This window comes from Carassius auratus, chromosome 26 (genome assembly GCF_003368295.1).
Source record: "Carassius auratus strain Wakin chromosome 26, ASM336829v1, whole genome shotgun sequence".
Lineage (NCBI taxonomy): Eukaryota > Metazoa > Chordata > Actinopteri > Cypriniformes > Cyprinidae > Carassius > Carassius auratus.
Window position 1 is genome coordinate 22097805 of NC_039268.1, and position 19323 is coordinate 22117127.

The 19323-nt window shown below is 34.8% G+C and overlaps 1 protein-coding gene and 1 long non-coding RNA gene across 3 annotated transcripts in view; one reads left to right on the forward strand and one right to left on the reverse strand.

The window, feature by feature from the left end:
• The window catches only part of pard3ba (par-3 family cell polarity regulator beta a), a 128658-nt gene extending 128213 nt beyond the window's left edge, over nt 1–445 (reverse strand). Inside the window, exon 1 of one of the 2 annotated variants that reach the window (XM_026204787.1) lies at nt 60–445. In XM_026204787.1, the coding sequence (XP_026060572.1) occupies nt 60–176 (117 nt within the window). In that variant the 5' untranslated portion in view covers nt 177–445. The remainder of the gene's footprint in view (nt 1–59) is intronic. The other variant, XM_026204788.1, reaches the window with a different exon arrangement.
• Nucleotides 388–15769, forward strand: LOC113044640 (uncharacterized). The gene is made up of 3 exons (XR_003275896.1): nt 388–471; nt 14117–14202; nt 14969–15769. It is a non-coding gene; the product is annotated as an uncharacterized LOC113044640 (long non-coding RNA).
• Nucleotides 15770–19323: the final 3554 nt, after the last annotated feature.

Consider the following 19323-nt stretch of genomic DNA (forward strand, 5'->3'; position numbering starts at 1 on the left):
AATAAATTACGATTTAACTGTCCGTCTCATCAAATTCGAACTTAAAAACAACACGTCACCTGTTCAACAATCTTCTTGTATCTTTGAGTGGCTTGATCGATCAAATCCCGCACCATCCAACCGTCTTTACACGGGACGACAATCCTTGTTTCCCCGAAATTCACCGTCACTTTCATCTTAACTGCGTCACCAAACGTTCAAATATCCTTGTAGTTTGTTTACAGCAGAGTTTCTCTTAAAGCGAGCGCTGAAGAGACAACAGGTGTCATTGGTCAGCAGTTACAGGTGATCTTCTTTCTCTTTAAAGTGATAAAAGAAGTCTTGGGTAAACCAGTATTAAGTCCATGGACGGAATAACCGCCCAGGAATCATTCCACAGACTGAACAGTCCTGGAAGACAGAGAAAGTCTCAATAGGTTTCTCCTGATTTCGCGCCCGCAGGTCCAGAGTGAAACCGGAAGCGGCAAAATAGTAAGTGAACAACTCAGACTGCTTTATGAAGCTACACAGGCTCAGTCCACACAGAGAATCGCTACTGCGGAAAGGAATATGTAGCCTACTTTCACTGCTTAGCTTGATTTATTTATTTATTTATTTTAGCTTGAAATATTTTTTTGTTTTGATTATTATTATTAATTTATTTAAAAAACAAAAACGGATAATCTCACATACTCTACAAGAATAAAGTTAAAATAGGGATTCTCCTTAAGATACAGTAAACTCGAATGCCATATTTTCACATTCAGAATATCCAGGAATATCAGTACTTGGTCTAAATCATGTTACGTGCTTAAGCTTTTGGAGGGAATCTGCCTCTAAAATTAGATAGATAGATAGATAGATAGATAGATAGATAGATAGATAGATAGATAGATAGATAGATAGATAGATAGACTTCTAATTAGCATTCGTGTAGCCTACTTTAATTAATTCAGATTAATTATGCAGAAGTAGTTATTCTTTATAGCTCCCCAGACTATATTTGCCCAGAAGACTTGCACTATACTGTTCAGAAGTCTGGCATCTGTATGATTTTTGTAAATGTTTTTGAGTCTCCTGTGCTTGGTCACCAATGTTTCATTTATTTAATCACAGATACAGTAAAACAGCAGTAGGGCCAATTTAAAATAACTTTTTCCTCTTTTGAGATATTGTTATTCCTGTGATGCAAAGCTTCTAACTTTAAGTGTCACATGATCCTTCAGAAATCATTCTGATATGTTGATTTGGTGCTTAAAAAACATTACTTATTATTTATCAATGTTGAAAACAATTTTGTGCTGCTTAATATATTTGTGGAAACAGTGATGCATGCCCTTTTTGATAAATCATTTATAAAGCATTTATTTGAAAAATAATGTAAAAAAAATCTTTAGTGTCACCTCTGATTGATTTAATGCATCCTTGCTCAATAAAAGGTTAACAGTTAAGAAGTAAACAGTTCTTGTAGTATATACACCAATATTACAACAGTACACTGGATAGTAAGCTGGCACTGCCCCTTAAATCCTAGGCCATGCCATCATTATAACAGGAGATGCCAAACTGTGCCATCTGGAGGGGTGACTGTGCCAGCCAAAACCCAGGCTTGTCTCTTTCTGATTTCCCATACATGCAATAACCATAACCATTTGGAGAAAGTTATGGTACACAATGCTTTCCGTTCCTCCCCATAAAATATAATGGGGAAAGTGAAGCTCAAAATGTTTTTGGAACATTCATTCATTTTGGAAGTGTAGATGGTCTCACAGCGCATCAGGTTTATGAGGCACGCATTTAAAGCGAGTATGACAGATGTGTCAAACATCAAAAAAACTGCTTAGCCAGCACAGAGGAGTTAATGGAGCTGGTGGAGATAACATTCTAACTATAAAACTGTGCCTCAGATGCTCAGAATTAAGCATGAGAGCATTTAAAAAATCTCAAGGGTATCAAGCAAATGTTTAATATGATGGTTACAATCAGCGTGAAGCGCTAACATAAATCAACTGTAAGTCCTTGCATAAATAAACCTTTCACTGCCAATTAACTTTTCATTGTCTGCAGCTATTGCTAGCCAGTCAAGTGCTCTCATTTGTGTCATATTATTTATTTGCATTAATTATTTTTCTTCTTTTCATGCCTCCAAGGTGCGTAAGCTAAAGTAAAAGTAACAATAAATATATACATGTGTGTATGTGTATGTGTGTGTGTGCACGATGTGTGTTGCATTCAAAAGTTAACATTCAAAACGGCAGCTATTGGAAAGGAAGTCTCGCCTTTCATTTTAAAAAGTCATTCATTTGGGTCTTTTTGCAATCCAACTGAACAGACGATAATCTTAAAGAAGAAGTTAATCCAAAAAATGAAAAATGTATCACATTCATGTCTACTGTGTTTGTGCATATTTGCCCAAATCAACAATATGACTTTCATTTTATGGGCCAAAAAAAAAAGAGAGAGACATTTTTCTAAACATCTTCTTACGTGTTCTCACAGATGAGAAACCCATAGATGTTTTCTAACCCTAACTACTGTAAATGTTATTTTATTGTGTAAAGTTGAGTGCTATTATATTCTTTTGTTTATCATTAGAATAAATATGCAAACTTCAGCACAGGAACTGAATCATTTCAATAAATGATCCATCTGTTATCTCACAGATAGGAAAACCACACAAGTTTAGAATGACATAAATGTGAGTAAATAATGCATTTTCATCCTTTTAAATGTATTAACACAAACTGAATGATCCCCAATCCCTTTGGGAAAATGTATATGTTCATGTGGGTCAAAAATGGACAACATACAGATAGTTGTAAGCCGACACTGAAACATTCCATATCATCAACATCAACTAAACCTCTGCATGGTGGTGATGGCGTCATAGTGTGGGAATGTGTTTCTGATTCTTGCTGACGCGCTCTGTTCCAGCACGTTCTGAAGGAAAATCTCCCATCATGCATCTGAAACCGAGGCCAAGTCGAGTCAGCGAGTCAATAATTTACAACACAGAAAAGATCAGAATGAAATAAAATGAAACGAAAAGCACACAAAGGCCTATAGTCAAGACCAGCCAAGATTCTGAAACAGTTAGTTCCTGGAACATTCCTGGAGTTCCTGGAAGTTCTGTTGATGCTAAAATTCCAACAAAGTGATAAGAGAAACCGCTATCAAATTTCAGAAGGACATCATTGCTGTTGACAATGAATTCAATTTCCCACAGTGGACACGTGTTCAAAAACATCATTAAATAATGAAGTAAAAAAGAAGCATTAGTTAACCAGCAAGCTTCTCTTGATGTTAAACATTTTTTTATTAAAATCCCGAAAAGAAATAAGCAGCGAAAAATTTAATTAACAAGGAATCTAATATTTTTCATGGCGCTGTTGCGGGAGCGTAATATCATTTTACCACTCTCATTTTGTGTGGTGTGCAAAGTATTCATTTCACGCTTATAACCTCAGTCTGTAGTGTTTTAATTGATTGGGCTTGATTAAATGGCTTATTGCATTTGCACTGGCGAGTATGAAAGTAGTAAAACACTGTTCTGCAGCTGCTAGACAGTAAGCATCATTTCAGTGAGTTCATGGAGAGGGCAACAGAAAGAATGAGACTCTGTTTTGGTTGAAGAAAAGCTGTTTATCTTTTTCCTATTGTGAAGTAACGTGCTCAGGAGGGATAGAGGCCTGATCATTTTATGCTGTTCATCAAACAGGTCTTTAGTGCTTTATATACATGGTTTGCTTGCAGTAAGAGGGATTATTATGGGATGGGTTCAGAATGCTTACATTAAAAAAAGTATTTTATAGCTACCTATAAAAACGGTTATTCTGCATTTAAAATCCAGTTTTGAGTCAAGAAAATGTTTATGAGTCAAAGAAATGTTAAGCTGCTCATATTTTAGCAATCAAGCTATTATTTCTTTTTTTTAAAGTTACAATTTAGTGACCAAGAGCAGCATTATAAATATTACATTATTTTGTAAAAAATTGTTGTAATAAAATAGTGTTATTACAGGAACTCAAATTTATTCAAATTAATCAGATTTCTAAATGTTTCGTATAAAAAATTATGTGTGTGCAAATGATAGTGTTTACAGACCATTAATTCAATGTAATCTCATGTATATCATATTGGGGGAGAAAACTTGTGGATCACTATGGATTTACTTTTAAACAATCATTTAAATAAATTGTTAACCAGGTTTTACAAAAAGAAAAAAAAAATTGTTTCCACCTAAAATATCAGAATTAACATCTGAATTGTAACATATACACTCATCAGAATTGTGTGATAAAATACAAAAAACAAATAGAATTGCAAGATTTAGTAATAATGAAATAATAATCTAAATAACAAAATGCTAGTTAAAAAGTGAGAAATAAAGTCGCAAAAATAAAAAGTCAGAAACCATTTTCTTTATTCTGTGGCAGAAACAAGCTTTCATAATACAAAGAAAGTAAAATATTGTAATAAACATTACACTTTGATGTAGAAAGACTTAAATTGTATTTTTTTCTTGTAAAACATACTCCAATAATTTTCTTTACAACTTTGAGATTGTTTTATATGTTTAATTTTAAATTTTTTGCATTCAGTGCATACTATATTGTGCAAAAAGTATGATATGCTAGTGTACTATTTCAAACATAAGTGAAGAAAGTGTATTGTAGGTTTGAAGGATCCTGTATCAAAAGTACCTTTGTTATAAAGGGAGCACCCTCGTTCTCTAGTACTTCCTGTTGTTGGTGGAACTGTGTGGATTATTCTCTATGAACCCATTGAAGCAAAGGGAACAGATCAGTTTAACACACTGCATGTCTGTTTATAGAAAAACCAGCATCCTTTATTTTTATCTCATGACGAGGAGTTTTTGACTGGACGTGACTTCCCCCACAATGCAGTTCTGCTCTCGTTATCTAACCAACCAGAGACATCATTTAGAAGAATGAGAAATGAAATACAAGGCCTGTTTTAAACTTCCCAGATCAGTGCTGCCCAAATTATGAAGAAATAGAGTACAAGATGTACGTTTGTTTATCATGTAAATTCTTCACGCATGGTTGCGCTCCACATTCCTTGCATTAGTGTGCATGTGCATGACTTGCTTTGCACTCGGTGTGGGTGTATTTAATTGCATCTAGCGTGTGTCAGAGAACGTTTGAGCACAAACAAACAAACCTGATTGCATTTTCAGAGGTTACCGAAAGCCTTTTCTCGGAAGATCTTTGCGGACGTCGTCTTGGCTCTTATTCAATCATTCTCATCAGACTCTCCTCCACATCTGCCCAGTGTCTTCCATTTAATCCATCACCGGCCCCTACAGACGCCGAGCACTTTGCCCGACCAGAAGACGTATTGTTTGAGAGGAATATGCTCATTACGCATAGTTATGGCAGGCCGGGGTTGGATGTGTGAGGATATGACAGACTTGAGCAAACAGACGGGATTGTGTCATCTGTTCTCATTGCCTAATCTGGGCTTCGGCGGGCACCAAGCGATGTTTTAACAATCCTAAATCAATTTCCACCTTATAACCAAACAACAGACGGGGCTCCCAGATCTATTTGCCTTGAACCAACCATATCTGGAAAGAAAACAGCTTAGCTTAGGGGTGACAGCAGATATTGGTTATAAAGAAGATATGTTAGTTCCCCATTGAACTGCCTTTTTTTCATTTTACTTTCTTTCTTTTTTTATTTTATTTTTTTACTTACAAGAGAAAAAAGTGAGACTAGTTGAATTAAATATATATTTTTCATTATATATAAAAAAAACTCAGACTTGATCACTTTTTTTTATTATATTTTGTTATTTTGTTTTAAGTAAAACTAATTAAAATGTGTATGTATAAATTGCTTGATATACACTACCAATCAAAGAATTCTTGAATTATCTTCTATATATTTAAAATGTAATTGATTGCTGTGATCAAAGCTGAAATCATTACTCCAGTAACTCCTGTCACATGACCCTTCAAAAATCATTCTAATATTCTAATGAGTATAATTTTTTCAGGTTTTCTTTGATGGATAGCCTAGATGAAAGTAAACTTTCTTTCTATAGCCTACTCCTAATATTTTTGTGAATTCTGACTAAATATTGTGAAATAGCGTGTTAATATATTTGACACTTTATTTGTATTTACTTTTTTCTTCTGTAATGGCAAAGCTATCAAAATACATCAATTGTATCAGCAGTTTCCATCAGAAATTATTCTAATATGCTGATTTGGTGATTAAGAAACCTATAGTTTTATGAGGTTATCTACAGTATATAAGATTCCCTTTTATGACATACTGAAAAACCGAGAAGTGTTTTGTTTTGAAAGGTCCATTGTGGGCTCTCAGGGGAACCCATGTGGGCAGCTATGATGGGGATCTGTTCCTTTAATCACTAACTCATGAACAAAGCGGTCTTTAAGCGAAGAAACCAGCCTTTAACCATGTCTAATAAAAGCCAGCACAAAGCTCCTCTCTGTTCACGACTAAAAGAGATTGGTTAGGTGCAGAGGTGCATTTTGGGTTATGTAGGCCTACTCTTTTGATCCTAGACTGTAAAAGCAATTATGGCAGCAACTTCATTACTTTAATAGCCAAATACATCATCCTTGATGACTTCTGTCTTCATTAGAAACAAAAGTCCATTGACACCAATACAACCAGTTGAAATATGCAAGTTTGGTCAAGAAAAATATGTCCTAAACTAGGCTTTAGAAAATGCCTTTGAGCCTTTTTTAACCAGCTGAAATTCACTAAGTGAATCAATTTGATAGATTAACTGAACTTACTTGGCCTTATAACCAATTACAAAGCCACAGATAATTCAAGTTTAAATGTTGGTCTCTGCACACTAAGGCATTGATTAGTATTAAATCTGTACTTGACTAAATAAATAAATACAGAATTGTCACTTACAGGTTAACCATTTCTTTACTAAAAAGCTTTTGTTTTCTTTTACATCATTTAACACAGGTTACATGAAAAAAAAAATGTTTTCAACCTAAAAATAATAATAATAATAATAATATATGCAATACATAATTTAGCTACAACCTAAAATCTCCACACACTGACAGATGCTAAGACAGAAACGCTAGCTTTAGCACAGACTTACACCTGTGCCTAATGGATCAAATTAGCGGATTGTCACAAATCTTTCCCCACCTCGCTGGCATCTCGCTCGCGCTGCAATTTCCGCTACATTTGGGGAGCCGCTTAATTAAAGTTCATTATGGCATGCTAACACTTAGCAAAGAGAGAACAAATCCTGTGATGAAAAACTACGGCAATTCTGGAGCGAGCACGACATTCCTAATTTCCCGACTAATTGCTGCAAATGTCTAACAGCGATTTGGGGCAATTATGAGGTACATTTTGAACAAAAGCAAACAGGGTGGAGGTAATACCGCTAATAGCAGCAATTGGCTTGGTGAGGTTGTGATGAACTTAAATTGAGGGGGGGACGCGATTGTGGAGCCGAGGGAACAGCTGGCTGACGTGGTTTAATATGACTGAATGGCACTGTTCATTTATCACAATGAAAAATCCTGTTGGACTTTGCAATACATGCTCACCACGTTCACTCACGGCGCTACACTAATACATTCTTCTTCAGCTTTTAGAGCCAGCTGGGTGCTTAACACTGTCACAGTAGCTTACTTTATTCATTAACCACACCTCACAGAATTGTACTAATGCTGTATTTCTATTTGAATGACTTTTTGAACTGTTTGTATGGTTCGTTTAGTTGCACTTGTTCTACAAGTCTCAAAAATACTAAGACTAAGCATTTTAGTCTTAACCCTTACCAAAATTAATCATGGTATTTCTACACTAACCATAGTCAAAACTATTAAGCTCAGATTAAAGAATTAGAGTGAAGAGGAAAAGATCAAAGGAGCTCAAAATGACACTGATTTATGAAAGTAAAGATTATGCTGATTATCATAAAGTTACTAATTTACTACTTTATAATTCCAAGTTAGATGACTATGTCCTGCAGTATCTATCTATCTAGCTAGCTAGCTAGCTAGCTAGCTAACTAGCTAGCTATCCTGTGAATTTGTGGTAACTCATTTCAATTGAGGAAACCGATTGCCTCGAATCATAGAAAACAATAGTTATGAGTATTGTGAACTCATTTGAAAATCCACTCAATTATTTTACATTACTGAAACTTAAGTGCAACTGCATTTAATAACATCTCTTTTACCTAGCTATAGCAGCAGCTTGCTACACACAGATGTAAGAGACTACTGCTGCATCAGCAAGTGCCAATACTATTAAACATAGACTTAATATAATATTGAATTGCCCTATACAACATAAACACAATATGTAACCATAGAATTTGGTTAAAAATGTCCGTTTTCAGACACGGCTTTCTCAGTATCCAAACATAGCCCATCCAAACCCATCAGTTAAGGAAAAATATACGTGTTCAGACCTGACAAAAATATCTATGGTTACTACATTTTGCCTTTGCATGACAATATTACAGTTTTTTTACAATCCCTAGGGGATATTTCTCAATACTTACACAGTACATCGCTTTTTCAAAACTCTTCACACTTGGCAAAAATGCACTTAAAATACCTATCAAGCACTCTTTGTCACTCATTAAACAATCAACTAAATAACACTAACAAGAGTGTAATATTGTAGGCCAAAACAACAGAAATGACAATGCTTCCTTAAAGTTGTTCTCTGTTGTTGATCATGCCTATGGTCTTTAAAATCATACCAATCAGATTTATCCTATTTTTCTGTGGTTTATAGGGTTGTCTATATGAACCATGCCACACTTTCCCTACCAGAAGCATAGAGTTGTCAAGGGCCTTTAATCGTTTCCTATCTGACCCCAAAGTCAAGGGTGACCAGAGAAAGAGAATGAAAACAAAAGATAACATAAACCCTTCCATAGATATTAAATAGCTAGATTTCTCAAGATAATGTTACAGTTTGGAGTGTTACAGTTTGCTATGGTGTAAGCAAGCACAACTTAATTAATTTATCATTCATGCAACAAACTTGGGATTACAAATATCAACAGACAGACTTACAAAGAATTGTAAAGACTTTTATATTGATGATGCTAATCTACTTAAACGGACAAAATTTCTCAGTGCACCCACACAAATTCCTCTGCTTTCAGTCACACCAAAAGACAAGTATTGACAGAGATTATTTTTGTTTCAACAGTCGGATCGCTTCCCTGATCTAAGAGCCCCTAGCATGGCACGAACTCTAGCTTCTGTCTTTGAAGTGCTGGCTAAGATGACCCCAAATGTGCTGAGCATTCAAATGAATGGAATGGAAGATTTCGGTTGATTTCTATAGAGAAAGGAAGAAAAGGAGCATAAGAGTCTAAAGAGAGATGAGAAGGAAAGAGAGGAAGAAAGGTTCAAAGAATGAGAGAGAGAGAGAGAAAGAGAGCGATGCTGTGAACAGAAAGAGCAAAGGATGAAGGGAAATCGTGAGGCCTGCTTTTGTTGATGTGGTTCGAACATGCGATTCCTTTTCAATTGTTGTGTTTAGATTAGTTCCACAGTTTCTGATTATGATGCATATTGCAAGTGTTTTGAGGCATATTATTCAGGGGAAAACAAATTAGTTCAGGTACGAGGGTGAGCTTGAGAGGAATTGATACAGTAGCATAGAAATAGTATTCTGCATGAAGAAAATAATGTCCAAGTTTTTGCATTGTTCAATTATATTTATGACATTTGCACTTTTGTAACAAAATTATCATGTCCATCGTGCATCTGGACATTTTGTGATTCCCATTATCCCATCGATGTTCAGTCTCATTAGATTTCTATAATTGCAATTTTTACAACTTCATTAATATTATTTTAGAATGATTTTATAAATATATTTTTAATGAACATAAGTTGAGGTATTAGAGCAAATAGAACAGAATACTGACTATAGTATTTGTATTTATTGTAGCATTTAACATTTATTTGTATATATACAGTATACATTAATATATACTGTATTTTTGCATTTATTTATTTATTTATGATTTAATTGGTGATTTAAAATACATTGTTAAAATGTAATTCTGAGAGAGTTTTGGACATTTTACTCTTTTTCAAGAGCTGTACTTTTTTGTCTTTTATGATGGAGGACTTTCCAAAATCACCTTCTAGTGAATCGATTTGTCTTAAAGGGTCTTTGAGTGTAATCAAAGTACGTGTGCAAATCTCATTACACTCAAAGGAAAGGCAAAATAACTTCCTTTTAGGTTTTCACTGCCTCCTAGAAAAGTAGAAAGCAAGATAAAAGCAGCCTAGACGGGTTCATTATGAAATAATCTCTTTATCATAAAGCAGAAATAATTCTAGGCAGAAATAACCTTTTCTTTTGTCTCTGTTTGAAGTGTTTTTCAGTTCTTTCCAAACCGCAGCAAAGACAAAGTAGCTCATTTTCTCAGACCGTGAAAGTCTGTCTTGCCTTCTGTATCCCATTCCCTAACAACAGATCAATTAGAATTGAGTTGCAGTAAGCGGGATGTATTGATCTATGATCATAATTTCCATAAATGCCATGAGCCCAGAGGCACAATTGATCCAGGCCAGACTCGGGCCATTTTGTCTATATGAGCATTATTTGCATCATAATGGGAGTCACCATGGCTATAGACTGAAGAAACATTTTTACAAGAAGATCATACATCCCAAGTGAGGCTTCTATATTATCTGAACTGCTTTTCGGCCTCTTTTAGAGAATTAATAGGGATTAAACAGAGACTTTTAAACATTTTAATCCTTCAAACTTAATTGTTGCTCTTCTTCAATCTTGTACTTATTAGTAATTGCACTGCACAAGTGCATAGATAATTCTAACACTCCTACTGTTTTTACTGTACATCTCCCAATGAAATTGATCAATAACTCCCTCTCAAATGCAATGTGTTTTGAGCAAAGCTTACATTATTATTAGACATTTACATTTTGTCACTTAGCAGACAATTTTATCCAAAGTGAATTACAAATGAGGACAATAAAAGCAATCAAAAACAACAAAAGAGCAATGATATGCAAATGCTATAACTAGCATAAGTCTCAGTTAGCTTAAACGCAGTACACGAAGCAAGGGCTTTTAAATAATATAATAAATAAAAAGAAAAGAGATAGAATAGAAAAAGATTAGAAAGCTATTTGTATTTTTTTTGTGAAGAATAGAATTAGAATAGTGAGTGCTAAAGTTAGAGAGTCAAATAAAGATGAGTTTGCAGGAACCACAAACAGTTCTGTCTTGGCGAGGTTGAGTTGAAGGTAAAGGTCCTTCATCCAGCAAGAAATGTCTGTTAGACAAGCTGAGATGCGAGCATCTACCGTCAGGTCATCAGGATGGAATGAGAGGTAGAGTTGAGTGTCATCAGCATAGCAGTGGTATGAAAAGCCATGTTTCTGAATGACAGAACCTAATAATGCCATGTAGACAGAGAAGAGAAGTGGTCCAAGAACTGAGCCCTGAGGCACCCCATTAGTTAGATGTTGCGACTTGGACACCTCGCCTTTCCAAGATACTTTGAAGGACCTATCTGATAGATAAGACTCAAACCTCTACCAGAGTGCGGTTCCTGAGATTCCCTTTGTCAGAAGGGTTGACAGGAGGATCTAGTGGTTAACCATGTCAAAAGCAGCGGACAGATCAAGCAAGAAAATTATTGAAGATTTGTATTCTGCTCTTGTCAGTCTTAGGGCTTCAGTAACTGAGAGCAAGACAATGTAGATTATTTACATTAGACAATGTACTAAATGTATTGAAGTAAATCTTGTTACCAGGGTGTTTTATAATATTTTAACTATTTTTCTATTTAGTTGTTACCCATTTTGCCACAGTAATAAAACATTTTCTTGGGCAAAGCTCCACAGTGCTTTAGGGTATTGCCAGGTCATTGCTACATGGTTGCTAGGGTGAAGCTATGTAGTTGCGAAGGCATTCTGGGTGGTTTCTAGGTTGTTTACTCACTGAAGTCTCTCGTTCAGTGTAAATTTTTTTTCTTGCTGCCGTGCGAAAATCAAAAGTCTAGCACATTTAAATAAGAAACTGGCTTAAAAGAATTTTAAAGATAAAGGTTTTAGATGCAAAGATGCATACATTGTAAAAACATTAGGCTATTTTAAACATTCTTTATTCTTACTGCACTGATTAATATTAATCGTGACCCTGCTTCAACATCTACAAAGGAAATCAATAAATACAGTTTCACACAGCGCTGGTGTGTGAAAACACAAACTCTAAAGGTCAGCAGCCAGTCACTCGATGGCTGGGAAGCTAAAATCTCACTTCAAGGCTTCAGAGAAAACAGCATATTATTGTCAGAGATCCGTCATTTTCCAGCCCAAGGAGGAAACCGTTGGATTGACTCTGAAGACTGTCTTGGCTTTAGCTACACAGTGCCACCTACAGACATAAAACTGTTCACTTATAATACTCATTTTTGCCAAGTCCATGGTTTTCCAGCAGAATTGGGCTACTCTGTGCCATGAGTTGTTTTACATGTCCACCGGTTTAAGTTAAAGTGATATTCAGACCCCGGAATGCTAATTTTGAATGCTTTACGGCATGATCCGATCGAAAAACATGTATTTTACCTCCCTCAATGCGATTTTTACTGAGGAACCCCCCTCGAAATGCGATTGGGCTAGTTTTGAGTTGCAGTTGGGCATGTTTTCGCAACCCTGATGACACCATAAACTTTATTATAATTACCAAAAATGGTAATTTTCTTTTGGCAGATATATTCAGAGGAAAATGCACAGAGTACAGAATGGGTGAAACTTTAATGTTAAAGATTTGGTTTCTCTAACCCCTAAATATGTAAACAGAACTACATATGTTTTACTTAACAATCACCCCTAATTGTTTGTGAGATCTGTGCCTAGTTTAACGACTGTTTTCCCTAGTCTTTCCCTAATGTGACAAAGACAAACTGCCCTCTTCTGTCCCCTGCTGTGTTGTTCTGTGGGGATAAAGAACCAAGCACTCAAGCTCATTAAGCAGATTGTTTATATGGCGTCGCCCTCCGAGTTTTACATGGTGTCACATACTACATACTACAATACAGCATAGTGTTTCTCAGTAGTACAGCTGGACTCATGATGCGTGTGACTTCCAGATGCCAGAGATGGTCACAAATATGGTCATAAATGTAACACCGACATTTCAGATAATTTCCATTTTGTTAATGAACCCCGGTTTTGATTTTTCAAAGAGGAAGTTATTATGAGATTTAACAAAGCAAATGTAGATAAAGCAGAGAATATATCTTGTGTGCATCCCCGGGGGGCTCAATTATTGCAAAATGACATGATCAGACATGATGGATAACTAGCTGCAGATAAATGTGTTTGGAGTGCAACTTCACAAACAGTAATGCATTGAAATGAGGGAATGTGTAATTGCTTTTGTGTATAAATGCATCTCAGTATATGGATGCACGTGAGAGCTGTTTTCGGACTCAAAATTACCGGATTACCGCCAGACATTATTTCTTTTGCTGTCATTAAGCAGTAGTCCATTTTTTCCATCTCTACGGCATTACCTTGATTGAAAAATGGTAATGAAGATGCATAATGAAGAGAGCTAATATCCTGCGGTCAATAAGACAACCTAATAAAGTCAGTAGACGTCCACTTATGCGCCGCGGCACCAGGCAGCTGAAGTTTATTATCGTACAGATGACTGAATTACCTTCTCAAAACAAGATAAATGTCTTTTGATGACAGCGGTGACTAGCATCTCAAAAGGGATTATTGGGGATAATTGTTTGTTAGCAAACATGACTGCTGCTCATACTTGGTTAAGGTGCAGTCATACTGTGGAGTACTGTGGAGACGCCATGTGATGCATGTCTTCAATAAGAGCACATTTCTAATCTGCTGGAAAGGAACACTGATGGTTTGTGAATCAAAGCCCCTCTTTTATTACTCCATCTGTTTCCTCTGGATACGGCCGGCATTGGGTTTCTTGGTTGTAATGCCACATTTGATTTCATCTTGTTTTCCTTAACTCACACTCCTTTCTTAATGTCAGGTTTATTTTTTTGTCTAAAGACACTTCCCAGACGAAAGAAAAATCACAAATGGGATCTTTAACATCTCAGTTGTTTCTCCTAGATGGCAATGAGATTACATGGACAGCAAATGAAGACTGAAATACTGAATTCTTCTCCCAAGAAACCAAGAAAAAAGTCATTTCACATGTGAGTTAGAAAAATGTCTCCAAATGTTCAGATTTTTTTCTGGCAAAAGTCATTGTGTTTTTGATTTTCATCAAATTTCATTGTCATTTGCTATCACAATGTTTGGTGACATCACTTACTGGTCATAAAATGAAAATAGTGATTAATCTTCTAATATTGAGATATATATTTGTACCACATTGTAATCTTAAGCTTTTTCTTTTTCCTTCATGCAAAGTTCAATAATACCACAATACTTTGTTTCCAAGATATTCAGTCTGTAATGTCCAGAAGCAGTAATATTTCTTTGTAAAAAAAAAAAAAAAAAAAACTATATATATATATATATATATATATAATAAAAAACATTTAAATAATGAAATAAATTTAATCAACAAAATATTATTAATCATTTAAATTATTTTCTCTGTAATTTATGAAATATTTATATAATAATTAAATCATATTCATAAAAAATATATATTTATTTAATTATTATTTTTATGCACTAAAAATGATCCATTTTGGCAGATTAAATATCATAGAGGAGAACATAACTAATATAGAAATTTTCATTGTTTCTAGACCTCACAATTAAAAAACAAAAATTTCATTGGACTTTCTATGTGGGAATCCAGAACTAAAATCTGAAATCAGTAATTTCAATATGAATTCAAGCATTACTCATTTAATTTCTCTATGACCAAATAATATGAGCTGCTATTAAACTTGATAATTTTACTGCATATCATCGATTTTCTCACTTGTGTCTTTTTTTTTTTTTAAGGAATTTTTGGAGTAATATCTGAGACCAATTTGATACTTGAAAGAAACAACTAAGCACTGAATTGCGTCTCCTGAGCTATGAAAGAGCAACCAGCCCAGAGAAGCTCATGTAGAGCAGGTGTCCTCGAGCTCCTCATTCCCACTGAATGCAGAACGGCGTCCAGATCCTCTTATCTGGAGGAGAAATCCAGCTGCACCTCGGGAATATTTGACAGGCTCAGAGGAGCCTGTGATCATGTGACTCTCTGAGCGCTCGGGCTCTGAAATAACAAAGCATGGGTTAAACAAAGACGAGTGCTAGCAGATGTGTGGGAGCAGCAGGCCCCGGATCAGTCAACAGACACGTAAAGCCGCCCCATTCACTTCTCGAGGTAAAACATTTGTCATCCGCATCCACTCAGAGCCAAGCTTTTGGCAAGCGTCTTTATCGTTTCTTACCACGCTGCTGCCACACAAAGAAGCATCATGTAGCTGGCAGGCCTGTATAAAAGGAAGAATCACAAATGAGATCTTTTTCTCCTAAACAAATGTATTACATGGTGATCAGATGAGGACTTTTGCCTAAAGGATTTATATTTTAGCAGAAAGTTGATTCTGACTGAAAATGAAGGTAACTGAACATGTTTTCCTCTAAGGGTCACAGCAAAAAAAAGTTAGATAAATGAAGTCTGTTGAATGATGCAAAGACCGATGCTGTTTGAAATCATCCATGCTGTTAACATAGGGTGCACATGATCAAATTAACATAATAAATAAGCTGTCCATTGATGGTTTGTTAGGATAGGACAATATTTGGCCGAGATACAACTATTTGAACAATGCCTTTAAAGTTGTCCAAATGAAATCCTGAGCCATGCATATTAATCAAAAACTAAGTTTTGATATATTTACGAGAAGGAAATTTACAAAAACAAAAAAAATCTTCATGGAACATATCCTAATGATTTTTGGCATAAAAGAAAAAATTATAATTTTGATAATTTTGATAATTTTGATCATTTATCGAAAATACAAGTCATCTGATCTGTCACATACTCAGATGTTCATCTGATGTTTACAAGAAAAATCATAGGTTATGTTTGGGATAGGATGCACAGTATATGTATATTTTGCATATGTTACGCTATGATTTTTTTGAAATAGCATGTACAACAGTGCTGTATGTAGTATATACAGTGATAATGTTTCAAACTAAATTATTATCATATACTCAACATGTTGCATGTTGTTATTGAGTGAGCAGTGTCTCATCTCAGAAATTGTATTTATTAATTTACTTTTCATTTATTTGTTATTTTATTTATTCTTTCCATTTGTATTCCAATTTTGGGAGAAAATAAATTGTGTTAGTTGCCTTGCATTCCAGCTAAGGAAGCATAACATGTCAGCTTCGTCTCCATATATAATTTAAATTTTACTTACTTACTTAAATTATGTAAACAAAAATGTATCTAAATATATCCTTTGACAGCACTAATATATACATATATATATATATATATATATATATATATATATATATATACACACACACACACACACACATACATGTTTGTTTTTGTGAAAAGTGGGGACATCCCATAGGCGTAATGGTTTTTATACTGTACAAACTGTATATTCTATGGTACTACACCAACCCTACACCTAACCCTAACCCTCACAGGAAACTTTGTGCATTTTTACTTTCTCAAAAAAACTCATTCTGTATGATTTATAAGCGTTTTGAAAATGGGGACATGGGTTATGTTCTCATAAGTCACCCTCTCCTTGTAATAACTGTGTCGTACCCATGTCATTATACACAGTTGTGTCCTGATATGTCACAAAAACATGCACACGCACAACCACATTTATTGCCAGGGTGATATAGTGCACATTTTGATGAATGTGGTTGGTCATGCATCTAAAAAAAATATTTCTAGTGAACTTGAAATAGTATATTAACATGCTAATCTTTCTGCCATAGTGAGATGTAGCTGAAATAATAACAGTATGCTATTCAGAATTCATCCAGCCTGAAAGCCTTTCATATAAAGAGCTCATCATTAGAGCTGGCGCTGCCCTCTAGTGGTGTGAGACTCTCTGTAATGACGGCTCAGAGCTCATTTAGCTTGTTTCATAATGAGCAGCTGCTGTCTGTCTGTGTCTGCCGGGAGTAGAAGGGTCACGGATACCTGCTTCCTGCGGTCCCCAGCAGATGGCCCTTGCTTTCTGGCACCGGAGCCACAGACGCCACCGGTCCCATTCAGGTCCCCGGGGCCAAATTAGAGGCCATTTATGGAGTTACTCAGAACAGCATAATAGGGCTGATAGGCAGCTCCAACTGATCTGAGACCTGTCCTCTCACAGCTTCCTCTCGTGTCGGAGCGTTTAGCACAGCATGTCGTAAAATTCTGTGAAAGACTAACACAACACGCCACCTGATAAACACGCTTTATGCTCGTGAGGGAATCAGTGGTGCGTTTTGTAGGATAAAGTGTGAAAGAATCCATTGCAACCTTTGAAAATCGTTCATTTAGTCTGTATTTCCTTTAAGAATGTTTTTCTCTCTTAGTGTATAGTGTATATATAGTGGTGTAAATGAGAAAAAACTGAACTGAGTAGAATTGTTTTCTTTGTATATTTAACAGAGATTAGCATAATTTCTTTGATATAAATAATATTTTCATATATTTAAAAAATTGATCTGATAAAAACCCTTGGATGTGTATCCAAGTATAAAGATTCCTTTTTAATGATTACATGTAATGCATCTTATTTAATATATTAATATATATATATATATATATATATATATATATATATATATATATATATATATATATATATATATATATTATATTTATATATATATATATTATATTTATATTATTATTATTATATATATATATATTTTTGAAAGCCCTTGTTCAAAAATATCAATATGTCCATAATTAAAATCATTTCATTTCATCAAAAATAACCTTTGTAAATTATAATGCATCCAATTTTAATATTTAAAAAAATCCAGTTTTCTGGTGAAACCCTTGTATAACAGTATAAAAATGTCAATGTTCAGATGAGGCATAATTAACGTAAATGTGCTTTTTTCCATAATTTCTTGTTTTTTCATGACGATGACAATATAATTATTTTTAAACATATATTTTGTATATTTTTGCTCATGTTGTCAAATGATCAGGTAAAAAGTTCTAGTATTGTGAAACAAGTCAGTAAAGTTGACTGCAGTTGAATAGAGCTCTACAGCTTCTTAATAAGCATGGGCTGGAGGGACATTTAAAAGGGCGGAGTCAAAATTGAACCGGACCTTTCCAGCCAATCAACATTAAATAGAGATAGGTAAGTAGTTGCATCCTTTGAAAACTCAGAGACTGACAATGGGAAGAAGTTCACTGGTCGTTGATGTTATATATATAGTTAATTGTGGATTGTGTCGTGCTGAACCAGTGAATCGAGGGGAACCATCTTTAGATCAGAGCTTTAGTCAAAATCTCATCTTCAGACATACAGTGCCAGTGCAAGGGCCTGCACAGTTTGATCAAAAGGCGGTAGCATCCAACATGTTTCGAAACTTGGACCTCCATCACAAGAGATTGTCCAGATACAAATGCAAGTTTTTTTATATATATATTTATTTTTTTTACTTGCAAGAATGGTATTTATTTTGTAATAATATCTACGTGTACCAATGACTGAAGATTCACTGGTTTATTACTTTTGTGTTGGTGTATACACCGTCACCTGTTCCTAACACACCGATTGTGTAAACTAATGAAGCTATGGTTGCACTTTCTTTGCATCTACCCAAGGTAAACCTCTTTTACAATCTAACATGATGGCATGATAATCAGGCTTTAGTTTATACTTCAACATGGAATTTTAGTGCTGTGCTAAAAAAAAGGTGGTATTGTTTTGGTTCTTTTAATATACAAAAATAAGACGACCATTCCAAATAATTCAATTTTTCTTTTGTTTTAGAATATTCTGTGTTTGTGTTTTATGTGAGATTTAACCTCTTAACTGTCACTCACATTTTTGAACCTCGACTTGAATGTGCATGATCCAAGCCTACAATTCATGACTGAAAACATTTTGTAACATGCTTTTGATGTACCATTTTCATGGTAATTAAATGTTTGATTTTAAAATGGGTTTCAAATGATGAATTTTTAGTTTTTTACCAAAAAAAAAAGATTTTTTCTTTAGAAAAAGACCTTTCTAACGTTATATAGTTCGTCATGATTAGATTAGGATTTATTTGTAATATAGTGAAGTAAACGTAGGTGTCCCACCGAGGGGCCAGGGTGACAGTTAACAGGTTAATATACTTTTAATCTCTCAATTATGCATCTTAAG